The sequence below is a fragment of the Nannospalax galili genome, unplaced genomic scaffold (assembly GCF_000622305.1).
Source record: "Nannospalax galili isolate Female #2095 unplaced genomic scaffold, S.galili_v1.0 scaffold511, whole genome shotgun sequence".
Lineage (NCBI taxonomy): Eukaryota > Metazoa > Chordata > Mammalia > Rodentia > Spalacidae > Nannospalax > Nannospalax galili.
Window position 1 is genome coordinate 2399188 of NW_008331831.1, and position 14652 is coordinate 2413839.

General features: G+C 39.6%; 1 protein-coding gene and 1 pseudogene across 3 annotated transcripts in view; one reads left to right on the forward strand and one right to left on the reverse strand.

The window, feature by feature from the left end:
- Nucleotides 1-14652, forward strand: part of Greb1l (GREB1 like retinoic acid receptor coactivator) — a 274544-nt gene that overhangs the window by 158825 nt on the left and 101067 nt on the right. For all 3 annotated transcript variants that reach the window (XM_029560559.1, XM_008826964.2, XM_017796571.1), the window contains exons 6-7: nt 837-1013; nt 2579-2701. In XM_029560559.1, the coding sequence (XP_029416419.1) occupies nt 837-1013; nt 2579-2701 (300 nt within the window). The remainder of the gene's footprint in view (nt 1-836; nt 1014-2578; nt 2702-14652) is intronic.
- Nucleotides 12818-14652, reverse strand: part of LOC103728992 — a 9078-nt pseudogene continuing 7243 nt past the window's right edge.

Genomic DNA, 14652 nt, shown 5'->3' on the forward strand with positions numbered 1-14652 from the left:
CAGCATTTAAATTCTTTCCAGTCTTTCACTGTTATAAAATGACTCTACTACTGTTATAATTTGACTGTGAATTTCATACTAGATAACAGCACTGTATCTTAAGTTTCCTACTTTTTTAAAATGTATTTTTATTTTACATGTATGAGTGTTTTGCCTGCATTTATGTAAGTGCACCTATGTCATACAATGCCCTCAGAGGCCAGAGAAGGTGTTGGGTTCCCTGAAAGTGGAGTTAAGGACAGTTGTTAGCTGCATGTAGGTGCTGGGAACTGAACCTGGGTCCTTTGGAAGAGAAACCAGTGCTCTTAACTACTGATTCATCTCTCCAGCCCTGAGTTTTCTAATTTTTTTGAGCATATAGTTCTGGTTTATAAGAATGTTTCTTTGCGGAACTGGAGAGAAGGCTTAGCAGTTAAAAGCACTGCTCTTGCAGAGAACCTGGATTCAATTCCCAACACCCACTAGTGACTCACAACCATCCATAACTCCAGTTCCAGGGAAATCTGATGCTCTCTTCAGCCTCCACCGGCACTGCATGCATGTGCTGTACTTACATATATGCAGGCAAAATATACGTATAAAAAAAAGCTAAACAAATAAATACACTTTTAAAAAAGAATGTTTCTTTGCAATTGTATCTGAAGACTTTAAAATTGAAGGGAAAAGATTTTTTTTAAGTAACTTAAAATTTTATACCTGTTTTTTCCTTTTGAAGTATTTCCTACAAGTTGAGACATTGTTGGTTCATAGAATGCGACTATTTCTATGCTTTTTATATACAAAAGTATCGTACCAACTTACAAGGCCACTGGTAACATTGGTTTTCCTCATTTCAGGGTTTTCTGGAAACTGTATTGGCTGTGGAGAAAGAGGATTTCGGTATTTCACGGAATTTTCCAACCACATTAACTTGAAGCTCACCACCCAGCCAAAGAAGCAGAAGCACTTAAAGTACTACCTAGTCAGAACCTCCCAGGGTGTATTATCTAAGGGACCTCTTATCTGCTGGAAAGGTAGTCACATTCCAGGAGGGGGAGGGATGGAGGTTCTGTGATGGTGACAAGTGACCTTACAGAGTTCAGAGTACAGGTGTGCTCTTGATAAAGTGACTCAAGTTCAGAAGGTTGTGCTAAAGTAAAGTCCCTGGTTGGTTATTTGACTTGGTCCTTGTTAGGATCAACTAAAACATTTGAATGTAGGAAGGTGTGTGTTTCTAGACTCTCCTCTTAGGACTGCAGCTCTCTGGCAGGGAATGCACCCCTGAGTCTTCATTTAGTGAAAACCTGAGGCTGTAAAATGTCTTTTTACTTTATTACAGTTTGTATGTAACTCTTACCAGTCTATATTTTTCTTTTTATTTTACCAAAAAGTTCTCAAAATAAGCAATGCAGTTGTCTACCTGCCTGGGAAAATGTATGATTGAGTTGGCAGCTTGGTTTCTTTTGATTTAGGAAGACCTTAACTAACTTATCTGTAGAAGTAAATCCAACTGAAAAGTCACATCTTCATGTGTTTGGTAGGAATTGTCACAGGTCTTATTTATTGTTCTAATGTAGTAGCTCCATTGGGCAGTTTCTTCAATGCTGAGAATTTTTATCTTCATTGAATAATTGTCTTTATTATTTATACTTGTTGCTTTCACAAGATTTTTGCCTGACCATGAAGTAGCATAATAAATCCAAATTACAACATCAGGTTTGTCCAAGCCCTTCACCGTAATTACTCTCGATAGCATTTGAAGTGACATTATGTAATTCCTTAGGAAATGACTGCCTCTTCCAAGTCAGTGTCATCAGGACTTAAATCTTGCAACCTCTGAACCATAAGCATGCTGCATTATATATAACTTTATCCTAACATAGTCTAAGGAATGTTCCTATAGAAAATACTTTTGCATACCATGAACCTCAACTAATGAGTGAAAATAAGATGGACATGGTCTCTCTCTCACTTCCTGCTTTGGCTCTCTACCATGTGGATCCCAGGCCGTCAGGCTTGATGACAAGTGCCTTTACCTCTGAACCACCGTGCCAGACAGAGAATAATATTTTTAAAAGAAGCCTCCTATTTATAGCAGTTCCTACTTTGGAACTGGAATTGTGTAATATATATGCATATCTAAAACCACATAATATCAATATGCATAATGGAGTCAAATGTTACACCAAAATACAACAGCTCTTTATAGAGGTCATAGCATAGGGTGCTCGCGAGAGCTGACTGTAGCCCTTGCATACAGCTCATAAACTTGGAAACTCATTAAAGAACTTTCTATAATTAACTTTGTCATATATAACATTTATATTTTTATTTCACATGCTACCTTTTGAGGCTAATAATAGTATAATTTAGTTGGAACTTAGAGTCCAAGAGATTTCCACAGTATTCACCAACTCAGTCAGTACGAAGTACTGTGAAAACATTGGAGACAGGACTAGGAGAAGCACTTGCTGACAGAGAAAGTGACTGCTATTTAAGGAGCAGAAATTTGTTTCTGAGATTCTGTGGACTAAATCCTCATCACCCACTGAAATAGAATATTGCTTTCCTCTTACCGTGTACTTTTACTCCTTTCTAGAATGCAGAAGTCGACAGTCCTCTGCGATCTGCCACTCTGTTAAACCTAACTCCTCAGTATCATCAACTGTGGCTCCAGAGAATGGGACAACTAATGGGTACAAAACAGGCTTCACTCAGATAGGTATGGGATATTTTCATGTCATTTCAAGCACAGAGATCTATTTAATGAAGCATCTTTAATCTTCTTTAGCTGGTTTGAATGAGATATTTTCAAATAAAATAGTTTGAGAATTATTAAAATATTATTTGAGTTACTATTGGAATTAGAACTCAGCATTGAGATGGATCAGTCTGTGGAGGACCAGGATTTAAGTCCTAACAGTCCTACCAGTGTTGAGTAGAGAATGGGGAAAATAACTGACAATTGGTAGAAAATTTAGCTTAAGCATAGGATGGGATGCTAGGGAACTCTGACAGGACTCAGTAAGTAGAAATCCAAACACAACAGGACATGCTGGGGACAGACTCATGAAAACTAGAATCCTAGGATAAACCTCTTAAACCCACAGATGATTAAAGAGAATAGCACACCAGCTGGATACAAAGCAAGGCTCCAAGGTAGGATTTTGGCTCACTGTGGATGAATCCTGGATCTAGTTTTTAGTGGTACAAGATAGAGGCTCAGTTACAAATAGTCAGATACCAATCTCAGTGCCTGAAACCTAGATTACATTATCAAACCTGAACCAGCAGAACAGCTGACTGATCTGATCCATGGGGAACAGATTAACTACTAGTCCAACCTTTCTGAAAACTTTTCTGTTACACAGCACAGGCCTAGGACCTGAGGTCAAGAGAAGACCAGTTAGGACTGAATGGTTCCACATGGCCAAAGAGCAGTGAGCTATAACTGAAAAAGGAACTCCAGATAGCATTTGAAAAAAATGACTCAGAACTAGCTCAGCATTATCTTTAGCAAGAAGGAAAGTATTTTAAGAGTGTATAAATTTCTCTTTTCAGTTTCTTGTTTTTTGTACCATTTTACCCATCTGATATGCAAGCATCATAAGTGCTTTGCCAATGTCCAGTCAACCACAAGTTCAAAGGGGGGGTTTCTTTATTAACTATGTACTGTACCATTTTCAGATTTTATGTGAGCTTCTACTGAGCTGGTAAACTGCTTCTACTTTTTTTCAAGATGGAAGTAATTAGAATATGTCCACAGCCCTAGAAGGATAATGAGGCAAATTTTGTTAGAACACTTCTTGCTGAGTGCCCATATTCAGAAAAATCTGCCTGATCCTGAATAAAAGTGTCTATCTTTTAAACTGTCCAGGATATTTAGATAGAGCCTATGACCTAAGATGAGAGACCATTTCTCTCTAGAATGAATGAAAGAACATCATGTCACCAGCTGTTCAAGAAAGAAAAAAAGTTGGCATTTGGCTTTTGGCATTGAAAAAAATCATTCTTCATTACATCAATGACTGTCCTAGAATATTATTTTAGCAGCCTGATGGATTTTATGGTATATTGTGTACCTCCTCAGACCTTGGCAGTAATGAAATGACTTTACAACTGTAGTGCTAAAATTTGGTATTTTCTTCATTCCCATAAAAATATACCAAGGGCATATTATGTTGTAAGAACTTTATCAGCTGCTATAAGGCAGGGTTCCAGTACTTGACTAACAACTCCAATGATTTAAAACCACTCATAGAGGGGATTTTTTAAAAAGCAGTAAAGCATGGTAGCTTTTCTAAAAGGAAAGGTAGATGCGTAAGTAACAAATTGTACCTGAAAATAATGAAAAGATATTAAAAGATCTTAATCATTCCAGGAAATATATTCTCAAAACAATTTTTGTTCTGAAAGAGGAAATCAGGCTTTTGCAAAGATTCAGGCTTTAGCAAAGGCTCCCCCAGCGCTATGGAGAGACATAGGCAAGGGAAAGAGGAAGAAAAGGTCACCAACTGACTCAGAGTAAACACAAGTAGCCAAATGTTATTTCAATATTCCTGTGTGGGTTTGTAAGAGATAATTTGATCATGAAATTAGTTGTCAGCAATTTTAGGTGCAGTTCAGATAGTTTACTAGATGAAAATGTTTTTATGTAGGCTGTGTATTTAAGACTTTCATATTGATTTTCAAATTCCTGTGTATAGATGCATCAACAGTGATTTCCTCTGACACATGATGAATGTCATAGGTTGTAAGAATTTCATGGTAGTGTTATGGTATTGTGGCAAACACAAGGATATGCAACATCTTTCTGAAAGATTACAGTTCACCTTTCTATAGGTGATTGTGTTCTCCTTAATCCCAATTTGCAATCTCGGACTGCTGGACATCAAGGTCTCTTAGCCTAAAATGTGGATATGCACATGGTGCAGTGTTTGAGGAAGGGATTGGTTTACTACCTACATAGCTATGTCCTGAGGTCTACCTGCAAACTTGAAATGTTCTGTTCTGGCTGGCTTGCTGCTTATTCCTTGCATATTTTCTTTCAACATTTTTATATCATTTGTTATTCAAATTTTAGTCATCAGTGAGATATTTTTCCAGTTTTGCTGAAGGTGGTTTTGTCTTTGGCTACCTGTATTGAATACGCATGCTTCCCACACATACACACTGTTTAATCCAGGCAAAAATTAGAATTTTCTAACCCAAGGTCTTAAAATTTCTATGTTTCTTCCAAAAGCTATGTTATAATTCTTGCATGTAAGTCAAGAATTAATTAATTCTTGAATTAATTCTTATTTTAGTTAATTTTTATGTATGCCGTGAGGTAAGAGTCTAAATTCATCTTTTTGTATGTAGCTATCTAGTTATTACAGACCATTTTTTTTAAGGAAGGAAGGTTTATTTGGGCTTATGGTTTTAGAGGGTTTGGTTTATAATTGTTTGGCCTGGTATGGTTTGGAAAACATCCAAACAGCAGGAATGTGTGGGCAAAGAGAGCTATTTATTGCATGGCCAACCAGGCAACAGAGAAGAGTGACCTAACTCTCTCACCAAGGTGCCAACTCCCAAAGTTTCCACAGCCCCCCAAAGTAATACCTCCAGCTGGGGACCAAGTGTTCCCACCATGTGCCTGTGAGGGACATTTCAGATTCAAATCCTACCATTCTGCCACAGATCCCCTCCAAAAATATATGGCCATCTCATAATAAAAAATGCATTTAATCCAGTTCAAAAGTCTACAATATTGTTCAAAGACTAAATGCAAAGTGTCTACTGAGACTCAAGGTGATCTGTTTGCTGTGAGCACCTGTGAAATCAAAAAAGAAATTACATACTTCTAATATACAAAAGCACATTCTAATATACAGAGTTAACAGTCCTATTCCCAAAGGGAATAATGGGGACACAGAAAGAAGGGGTGGAGCCAAAAGAAGTCTGAAACAGAGCAGAGCAAACAGTAAATGCCACAGTGTGAGTGCTAGTCTGTCTTGAAATATATTAACTAGTCTGTCACCTTTAAACTCAGCTTCTCACAGGAGTTTTAGGACATGGACAAAATGGAGACAAAGTCTTTGCTAGGATGTAACACACATGGCCATTAGTCTCATGTCCAATAGAGTCCTTGCTTCCATTGTAAACCTCATTGGCCCAGTCTTTACTGCGCACGTTTCAGTCAGCATTCTGGTCTTCCGAGCTCCCACTAGCATTGCCCACCAAGCTCTGCTCACTGCATTCCAGGGCCTCTTACCCCAAATCTCCAAAATTTTCCAAATTCTTCATTTTGTTTATCTCCATTTCTACCAATACCTGAAAAATGTATGGAAATACAAGTTATTTGAATTCCATTTTTATTTAAATTTCCTATTATCCCTGAGAGTTAGTACCATTTTTCCAAATGAAAATAATATTCTCATCTACCTTAGCTGCCTAAGCTCCACCCTGCCAGTAATAAAATAACTGAAGAAAATTCTGTCAGGATGGGCTACTATCTGATTACTGGATGGTGCTCAGTATTTTTGTCTATGTCAGTCATTTCTCCATAGAAAAATATTTTAAATTGTGTTTTAGAACTTGGCATAGAGATGAATATGTTGAAATCATGTATCAAAGCACTTTCTTAGTTGGGGGTGTGGATCAGTGGTGGAACATTTACCTTACATGTACTCTGGATTTGAACTCCAGCACCAAAACATAACATTGTTGTATTAGTCAGGGTTCTCCAAAGAAACAGAACCAGTAGAATGAATACATATGTATAGGGACTTGTCAGCTTAGCTCACAGGATAGAGTTGGAGTAGTCCAATGATGGCTGCACCACACTGGAGAGGCTGAGAATCTGTAGTCACTCAGTCTATGAGGCTGGATGTCTCAGTAGTCCCAATCTGGCACTGAAGGTCTGACAAATTCCAAAAGATCAGCTGGTCTTCAGTCTACAGCAGCAAGATGAACTCATCAGTGAGAGAAGGCAAGCAGCAAGAAGCCTGGCATGCTCCTCTGCCATGGCCTTTTATACAGGCTGCCATCAGAGGGTAACACTGATTTAGGGTGTGTCTTCCAGCTTCAGATGATCCAATCAAGAAGAGCTCTCTCACTTCAGTTAATCCCAGATGAGTCATCATAAGTCCACCCCTTGTCAACTTGACACCTAATAGCATCTCTCTATGTCATGCTTAATTTTTAAATGAAAGCGCTGGTGATGTCATAATTTCACCTAACATGATATGACTATTCTACCATACAATGATCAATGCATTAGAGTAGGTGGTAAGGTCTTTGAGGAATGCTTAGTCCTTTAGTAGCTCTTAATCTAACATGATCATATAGGTTTACAACACTTAATTGCTTAACACATCTCAATTACATATTCAAAAGAGAATAACACAAATATCTGCTTAACATATGTGTATATACGCAGAAGCACATTCTTAACCAAATAAGACAAAAACATTCATGTCAATTACAATCCACATTTCTGCAACTGGTCACGTGGCCTAAGTTGGTATTTGGAACTACCTTCCTCTACTACCCATTCTGTATTTCCTCCACCATCAGCAAGCACCTCTGCAGATCTTGGCTCTTTCCCCAGAGGAGTGACCCATACTTTCATCCCTGAAGGGTCTGGGCCACATGTTGTCCTGTCTGGATTGGGTTGCTGCAGTTTCCCATTGACTTTAGTCACAGGACATGGTAACGCCAAAATTTTCCCTAAAGAATCTCTTGCCTTTCAGACATAATCTTCATTACCACCATTGTGGAGAGCCAGTCCAACTTCCCCCTGGTAGTCTGGGTCAATCACCCCTCCCAATACTGTTATTCCTTTCTTAGCCTGCTGACTTAAGGGCATCAGAAGCCCAAAGTGTCTGGGGTGGAGGGGGGTGTCTTAGCTTCCAGTTCAATGGGATGTTTTTTGTGTCTCCTGGCAGAAACACACTTTGGAATCAAAACTTCTAAGCCAGCAGAGCTCAAAGTCGCAGGTATAGGAAGCAAAAATTTTCCTAGTGGGTCATTAGGAGTCACATTAAAAAAATAAAGCACCTGATGCTCTTGTAGAGGACTAACGTTCAGTTCCTAGGTCCCACATGGCAAGAAGCAAAAATTTTCCTAGCGGGTCACCAGGGGTGATAGTGAGTGGAATCATTCCCACTTCTACCCCTTGATTCCTGAACCCATGAGTCCTGGCTATAGGAGAAACTGTACCATATATTAGACTCTGATTCAAAGCATACACTGCCTTCTGGAGGACACTGCCCCAGCCCTCCAGGCTATTGCCACCTAATTGGTACTATAACTGTGTCTTTAAAAGGCCATTCCATCGTTCTATCAAGCCAGCTGCTTCGGATGGTGCAGAACATGGTAAGAACAATGGATTCCATGACCATGGGCCCACTATCGCACTTCTTTGGCTGTGAAGTGAGTTCCCTGGTCAGAAAAGATGCTGTGCTTCCGGGAATACCATGGCGGTGGATAAGGCATTCTGTAAGTTCCTGGATGGTAGTTTTGGCAGAAGCATTACGTGCAGAAAAGGCAAATCCATAACCAGAATAAGTGTGTATTCCTGTAAGGGCAAAACGCTGTCCCCTCCAAGATGGAAGTGGTCCAGTGTAGTCAACCTGCCACCAGATTGCAGGCTGGTCGTCACGGGGAATAGTGCCATATGGGGGGCTCAGTGTTGGTCTCTGCTGTTGGCAGATCTGGCACTCAGCAGCAGCTGTAGCCAGGTCAGCTTTCATGAGTGGGAGTCCATGCTGTCAAGCCCATGTGTAACGTCCATCTCTGTCACCATGGCCACTTTGTTCATGGGCCCATTGAGCAATAGCAGGGATAGCTGAAGAAAGATACATTGTATTCATTTTTTTCCTTCTGATTTTATTTTTTACTATTTTAATCGTTAAAAATGTTTTTATTTATTCTTTTAAAATTTCATCCACGAATACAATGTATCTTTAACATATCCACCCTCCACTCCCTGCTCCCAGTTCCTCCCAGTTCCCTAATCATATTTCCCTCCTTCCCTCTAGATGTCATGTTGTCTAGATTTTTTTATAACCCAGGGCCCAGTTATTGCTGCTCATACGTACATGAGTGTGGGGCCATTCTCAGGATCACAGGCAAGCTACCAAGGGCTGCAGCCCTGAAGAAAACTGACTCTTGTGCCCCTAGCAACCATCAACTGCCAAGAGCTTCTCAGCTAGGAGTGGGGCCTCCCCCATCCATGCTGGGACTTTTTTAAATTGAATTTTTACAAATTTCATACAATATGTTTTGATTTAGATCCCCTCCCCCATCCATACCTCCCTGTTATCCCCCACCCAATTTCAGGAGGCTCACAACTGCCCATAATTGTAGTTCCAGGGTATCCAATATCGTCTTTTGGCTTCCACAGGCACCTGCATGCATGTGGTACACACACAGATGAGCAGGCACTCACATATACATAAATTTTTTAAAGTTTAAAAAATTTTTAAGTGTTGACTGATGGTACCATTTGGCAAGTAATTTGGAAATATAGTAAAGTAGAAAGGCTGCACATGCTGCATTCTAGCTAGTTCATCTGCTGAAGAATTCTTGCAGGAGACATATACATGACTGGTTAAAGCAGTGTTCCTCACAGTTAATTCAAATAGGAAGCAATTAAAATGTTCACCAACAATAAAATAGAGAAGAAAATTGAATATATTTATATAATGAAATGTATGCGGCAGTGAAAGTGAACCAACTACTGTTTACATCAAGCACTGTCACGGAGACCTGCAAACATGACGGGTAAGCTGAAAAAGCTACTTATTGTACAGCACAGTGATTATCTCTGAGCAGAGGGAAGGAGATGGGAGGAGAAAGAAGTGAAGGGATGCTGGTGGTTGCTGACAAGGCTTTGTTTTCATTCTTCCCCCTTAGCTTGATTGGTAGCTGTGTTACTCAGCTTTTCATTAATGTAACAAAATATCTAAAATGATCAATTTATAAGGAGAAGAGGTTGCTTTTGGCTTGTGGTTTCAGAGGTTTCAATTCATGGTCAGTGGACTATTGCTTGGGTCCTTTGTTGAGGCTGAACATCATGGTGGGGGGTGCATGGTAGAGCATAGCTACTTACTGTACAGCAGTCAGGAAGCAGCTGCACAGGGGTTATTCTGTCATCTGCCATAGTAATGCTGTAGTGTGAAACCTCCCAGTGGACTTTGTTCTCTAAAATTTAAGAAGGGGCAGTGGGGGTGGGGGTTGTGAACTGGAAAGATGACTCAATCAGTAAAAGTACCTGCTGAACAAGTATAAAGCCTTGAGTTTGGATTCCCAGAACCCATATAAAAACCAAGGCAGTAGCACATGTGTCTATAATCCTTGTACCTCTACAGAAAGATGGGAGGCAGAGACAAGAATCCAGAAGCACATGGGCCAGCTAGCCTAGTGTGCACAGCTGTGAATGATGAGAGACCCTGTCTCAAAACAAAGGGGAAGGTGAGGACCAGCACCCAAGGGTGTCCTCTGGCCTCTGTTTGCAGAGCAGAGCCCCCCCCATCATAAAAATAAAAAATGTAAGAAAGCTACAACAACCCTGAGCAGATCTCACAGTGTCAAGTTTCCTTCCCTACACTTGATCTCCTTTACTTTGCCTCCTGAGTTTAGAGCTCTAGAGTACTTTGTGACAGGCTGCATCCAGCTGAGGCCGTCTTGCTCACAGTCTCACTTGTCTCCACACCTCTGCTCTTAGGCCTCCACTGTTTGTTCTGACAGCTGTTTAGAAAGCAGTTTTTATGAGAAAGCACCATTTAGCTGACCTTAAAATGTAGATCTATAAATCCCTGTCCATTTTAGATTTGTCCTCCTTGCATGCTAAATTTCCTTCTCTCCTCAGGGACATTTTTTTCCAAGTGTGGTTACACCTTGGCTAGCATATTTATCCATCACTAACCAGTTACTGAGATGTCTAGCCTCTTCCTTTATACTGTAAACTACTAAGGGTCAAGAATTGTATCTTTGTCTTGTTCCGCCATTGTGTCTCTACAGCATAGAACCCAACATTTTGAAAGGTTCAATAAATAGTAAATAAATGGATGGGAAGGAAAAGGAGGAAAGCAAATGATTCCTTCCCTCAGGGATTGGAGAGGCAGCTGAGGGCCATGAATACACCTGAGAGACATCTTCTGCAAATGAGAACTACAGGTGTTTAGCAAGGACAAGTCAAGACAGCTCTCCATCTAAAGAAGAAGAAATTCTAAGTCATAGCAGGGAAAAGTTTCTGCCACCTATTATATTATCCAAAACAGTGATAATATATGGCTCTGACAAGGAGCCATAAAACTGACATTCTCAGCCAGGCTGCTGAAGGTGAACAAGGGTATGACCATTTAAGAAAGCAACTTGGGGGCTGGAGAGATAGCTCGGCAGTTAAGAACTCTGGCTGCTCTTGCAGAAGACACCTGGGTTCAAATCCCAGCACCCACATGGTGGCTAACAACTGTCTGTAACTCCAGTTTCAGGGGATCTGACGCCCTCTTCTGGCCTCTGCAAGCACTGCATGACACGAGTGCACTTACATGCAGGCTTAATATCCGTACACATAAAAATAATAAAATATAAATTTAAAAAAGAAAGAAATTTGGCAATATGTAACACAAATATTAAAAATATGTATATCCTTTGCTCTGGTAATTATACTTCAAAGGGTTTATCCAAGAGCATAACCCAAAAGGAGAATCAAGATATTCACTATAATTCCCTTTGCTAATGGAAAGGAGAAGTAACCTTATTATAGAAACGGTTGACTAAGTCATGGCAGAATGCACAATGATGAGGCTAAAAACGTAATTATAAAGATGTGAAACCACATAGGAAATAGTCCTACTAAGAAAAATAGTATTAAAACTCACTTCTTTTTGTTATATCATTTCAAAAGACAATGTGGAAAAAATACTGACAGATAGTTACTAAAGGAAAGGCCAGGGTTTGCGGAAAGTGAGATGTCAGCATGTTTGTTTCTGTTTCAGAATTTTACTTCTCATTTCTCATAGTTTAAACTTTTCAAAACATCTCAGAATTAAATTGAATGTATAGAAGATACCTGCATTTTAATGATTTATTTTGAGCATTCTTGACATATGAAGCAATAAAAATCAGTATCTAATGGGGAGGAGTCAAAGATTCAGTTAAAAGGTAACAAAACTCCACCTCTCTCAGCTCCCTACTGAATGCTCTGTTTGGGCAATTATTGAGCAATAAGAAATGGAGATATGATGATCGAGTTCTATAGAACTCCATCCAAAGCTCAGATTTCAAGAGAAAGGTAAGGAAGGGGCAAGAGAAACGGGAAATCAAGTCAGGGAGGACCAAGATTAAGCAATCAATAGAAGGCCAATTCAACATTTGCTTCTGCCAAAAGGGTGAAAAGAAGCTGAGTTTACCATCCCACCTGAAACAAGGACAAGATACTAGGCAAAAATACATTGAAATGGTTTTTGAAGACAGTGAAGCAATGAAGGACTACATGAGTCTTACAAGTACTCTCTCTTATGGTCTTGAGTTTCTAGGCCTTGTTATAGGGGTGGGGGAAGACTGTGACGGGGCCCAGAAGATTCCTTGAATTAAGCAGAAGGAAGTAGTATCCATATATGAAGAAACTACTCACTGCTGATCAAAAGTATAATCCATAAGAATTAGAGGAAATTTCCCAGCATTCACACAGGACTAAGAACAGTGATGGTTTCCTCCAGGTAGACAGGAAGCCTATATAATTAACTGAACATTAGATAGAGAACTGGGAAAGATCTTGTCCCAGTAATGGAGACTATTTAGCCCTAGACTGTGGACTGCTCTTATGCTGCCTTACAAACTCATAAAATCAAGACCTTAAAGGAAAAAGCAAAAATTAAAAAGAACACTGCCAGCAACTAGTAGGCTCCACTCCCCTCCCCATCCCACCTCCCTCCCTACACCTATAGGTAACCTTGAAGCTACATACATAGAAACAGGGCAGCTCTGTCCATTTTGAGTGTAATATAAATGAAACAATGCTGGATGAAGTCCTTTGTGAATGGCTTTCCCCCCTCAAAAGGGTTAAATTTGTTTCCAATTTAACTGAATTCTAGAACAAAGTTCAATATATATAGATATTTATAGAAAAAAAAAATCCAGCACCCCAAAAGGTAAAATTAACAATGCCTGACATCCACCTTGAAATTATAAGGCATAAAAAGGAACAGGAAAGCAAGATTAATACCAACATGAACTGATCAGACTAGCGCAGAAATGGCACAAATGTTAGACTCAGCAGAAGGTACTTTTCCCAGGATGGTATACATGGCTTTATCATTGAATATTAACAAAAGAAATGTGCCATGTTAACAAACAAAATGTCAATCCATGTGATTATGTCAATAGATGTAAAAAATTTGAACAAAATCTAACATTTATTCCTGCTTTTGAAAACCTCATACTACATTTGAAAAGTGAAGAAATTTCCTTAACCTGATAAAGAACAAAAAAAAAAATTGTTCCTTCTTATACACGAACCTGAGCTCCACGTTCTGTTGTGCTTTGTGCAAACGAACCTGAGTGAGCTGCCCGCCGTTCCATTTCACATGGATCTTCTTGCCCACTGTTTCACTTGGGAAGACAAGTCCTCAAGAATGACCGTGCACAGCAGTCAGGATGCGGCTTTTGGGACACTTTTGCTTATTTTTCATATGGCTTTTTCAAGTTGGCTCAGGCAGAATCCTCCTTTGAGCAATAGACTGCATGATTCCCATAGAACTTTTTCTCCAATTCATGCACTAGCCAGGCTTGGATTTTCTGGAAAGATTTCAATTGAGGAACTGGGACAAAAATTATAGCTGGGGCTGGAGAGATGGCTTAGCAGTTAAGAGCACTGGTTGTTCTTGCAGAAGATCCAGGTTCAAATTCCAGCACCCACATGGCAGATAACAACTGTCTATAATTCCAGATCAGGGGCTCTGATGGCCTCTTCTGTCCTCCAAGGGCATTGTACCAACACAGACACAGGTGCAGTTACATATATGCAGGCAATACACATAAAATAATAAAATATTTTTTTTAATTATGGTAGCTTTCTGACCACAATCAACTTCAATTTCCTTGGCTGCAGTGATGTTGAGGTCCTACAGCTGAGTCTTGAGGTGGGAGTTCATTTCCAGCTCCAGCAGCCCCTAGGAGATGCCGGACGTGAACTCCCCTGGCTTCTCACTGTTGGGCTTCACGATCTTGGCATGAGCTTCATGAACATTGCTTTATCCTTGCAGAGCGCCAGCTTAGGAAACTAAACATTTTATTTATTATTTTTATTTTATGTGTATGTGTGTTTTGCCTGCATACCACGTAGGCCATAAGAGGGCATCAGATCCCCTGGAACTAGAGTTGTTAGCCACCATGTGGGTGCTGGGAACTGAACCCAGGTCCTCTCTAAGAGTAGCCAGTACTCTTAACCACTGAGCCTTCTCTCCAGCCTTTTTATGCTATTTTTACTTTAGTATTTTTTAATTTTCCATAGTTCATTGTTGGCACAGTGAAATACAATTGACACTTGTGTATTACTTTTGTAATCTGAAATGTTACTAAGCTTACTTACCAGTTTTAGTAGGTTTTTGTAGATTTCACTTAATCTTTGACATAGAAAATCATGATCTGTGATAATTTTACTTCTATCTTTTTAAAAAAAAA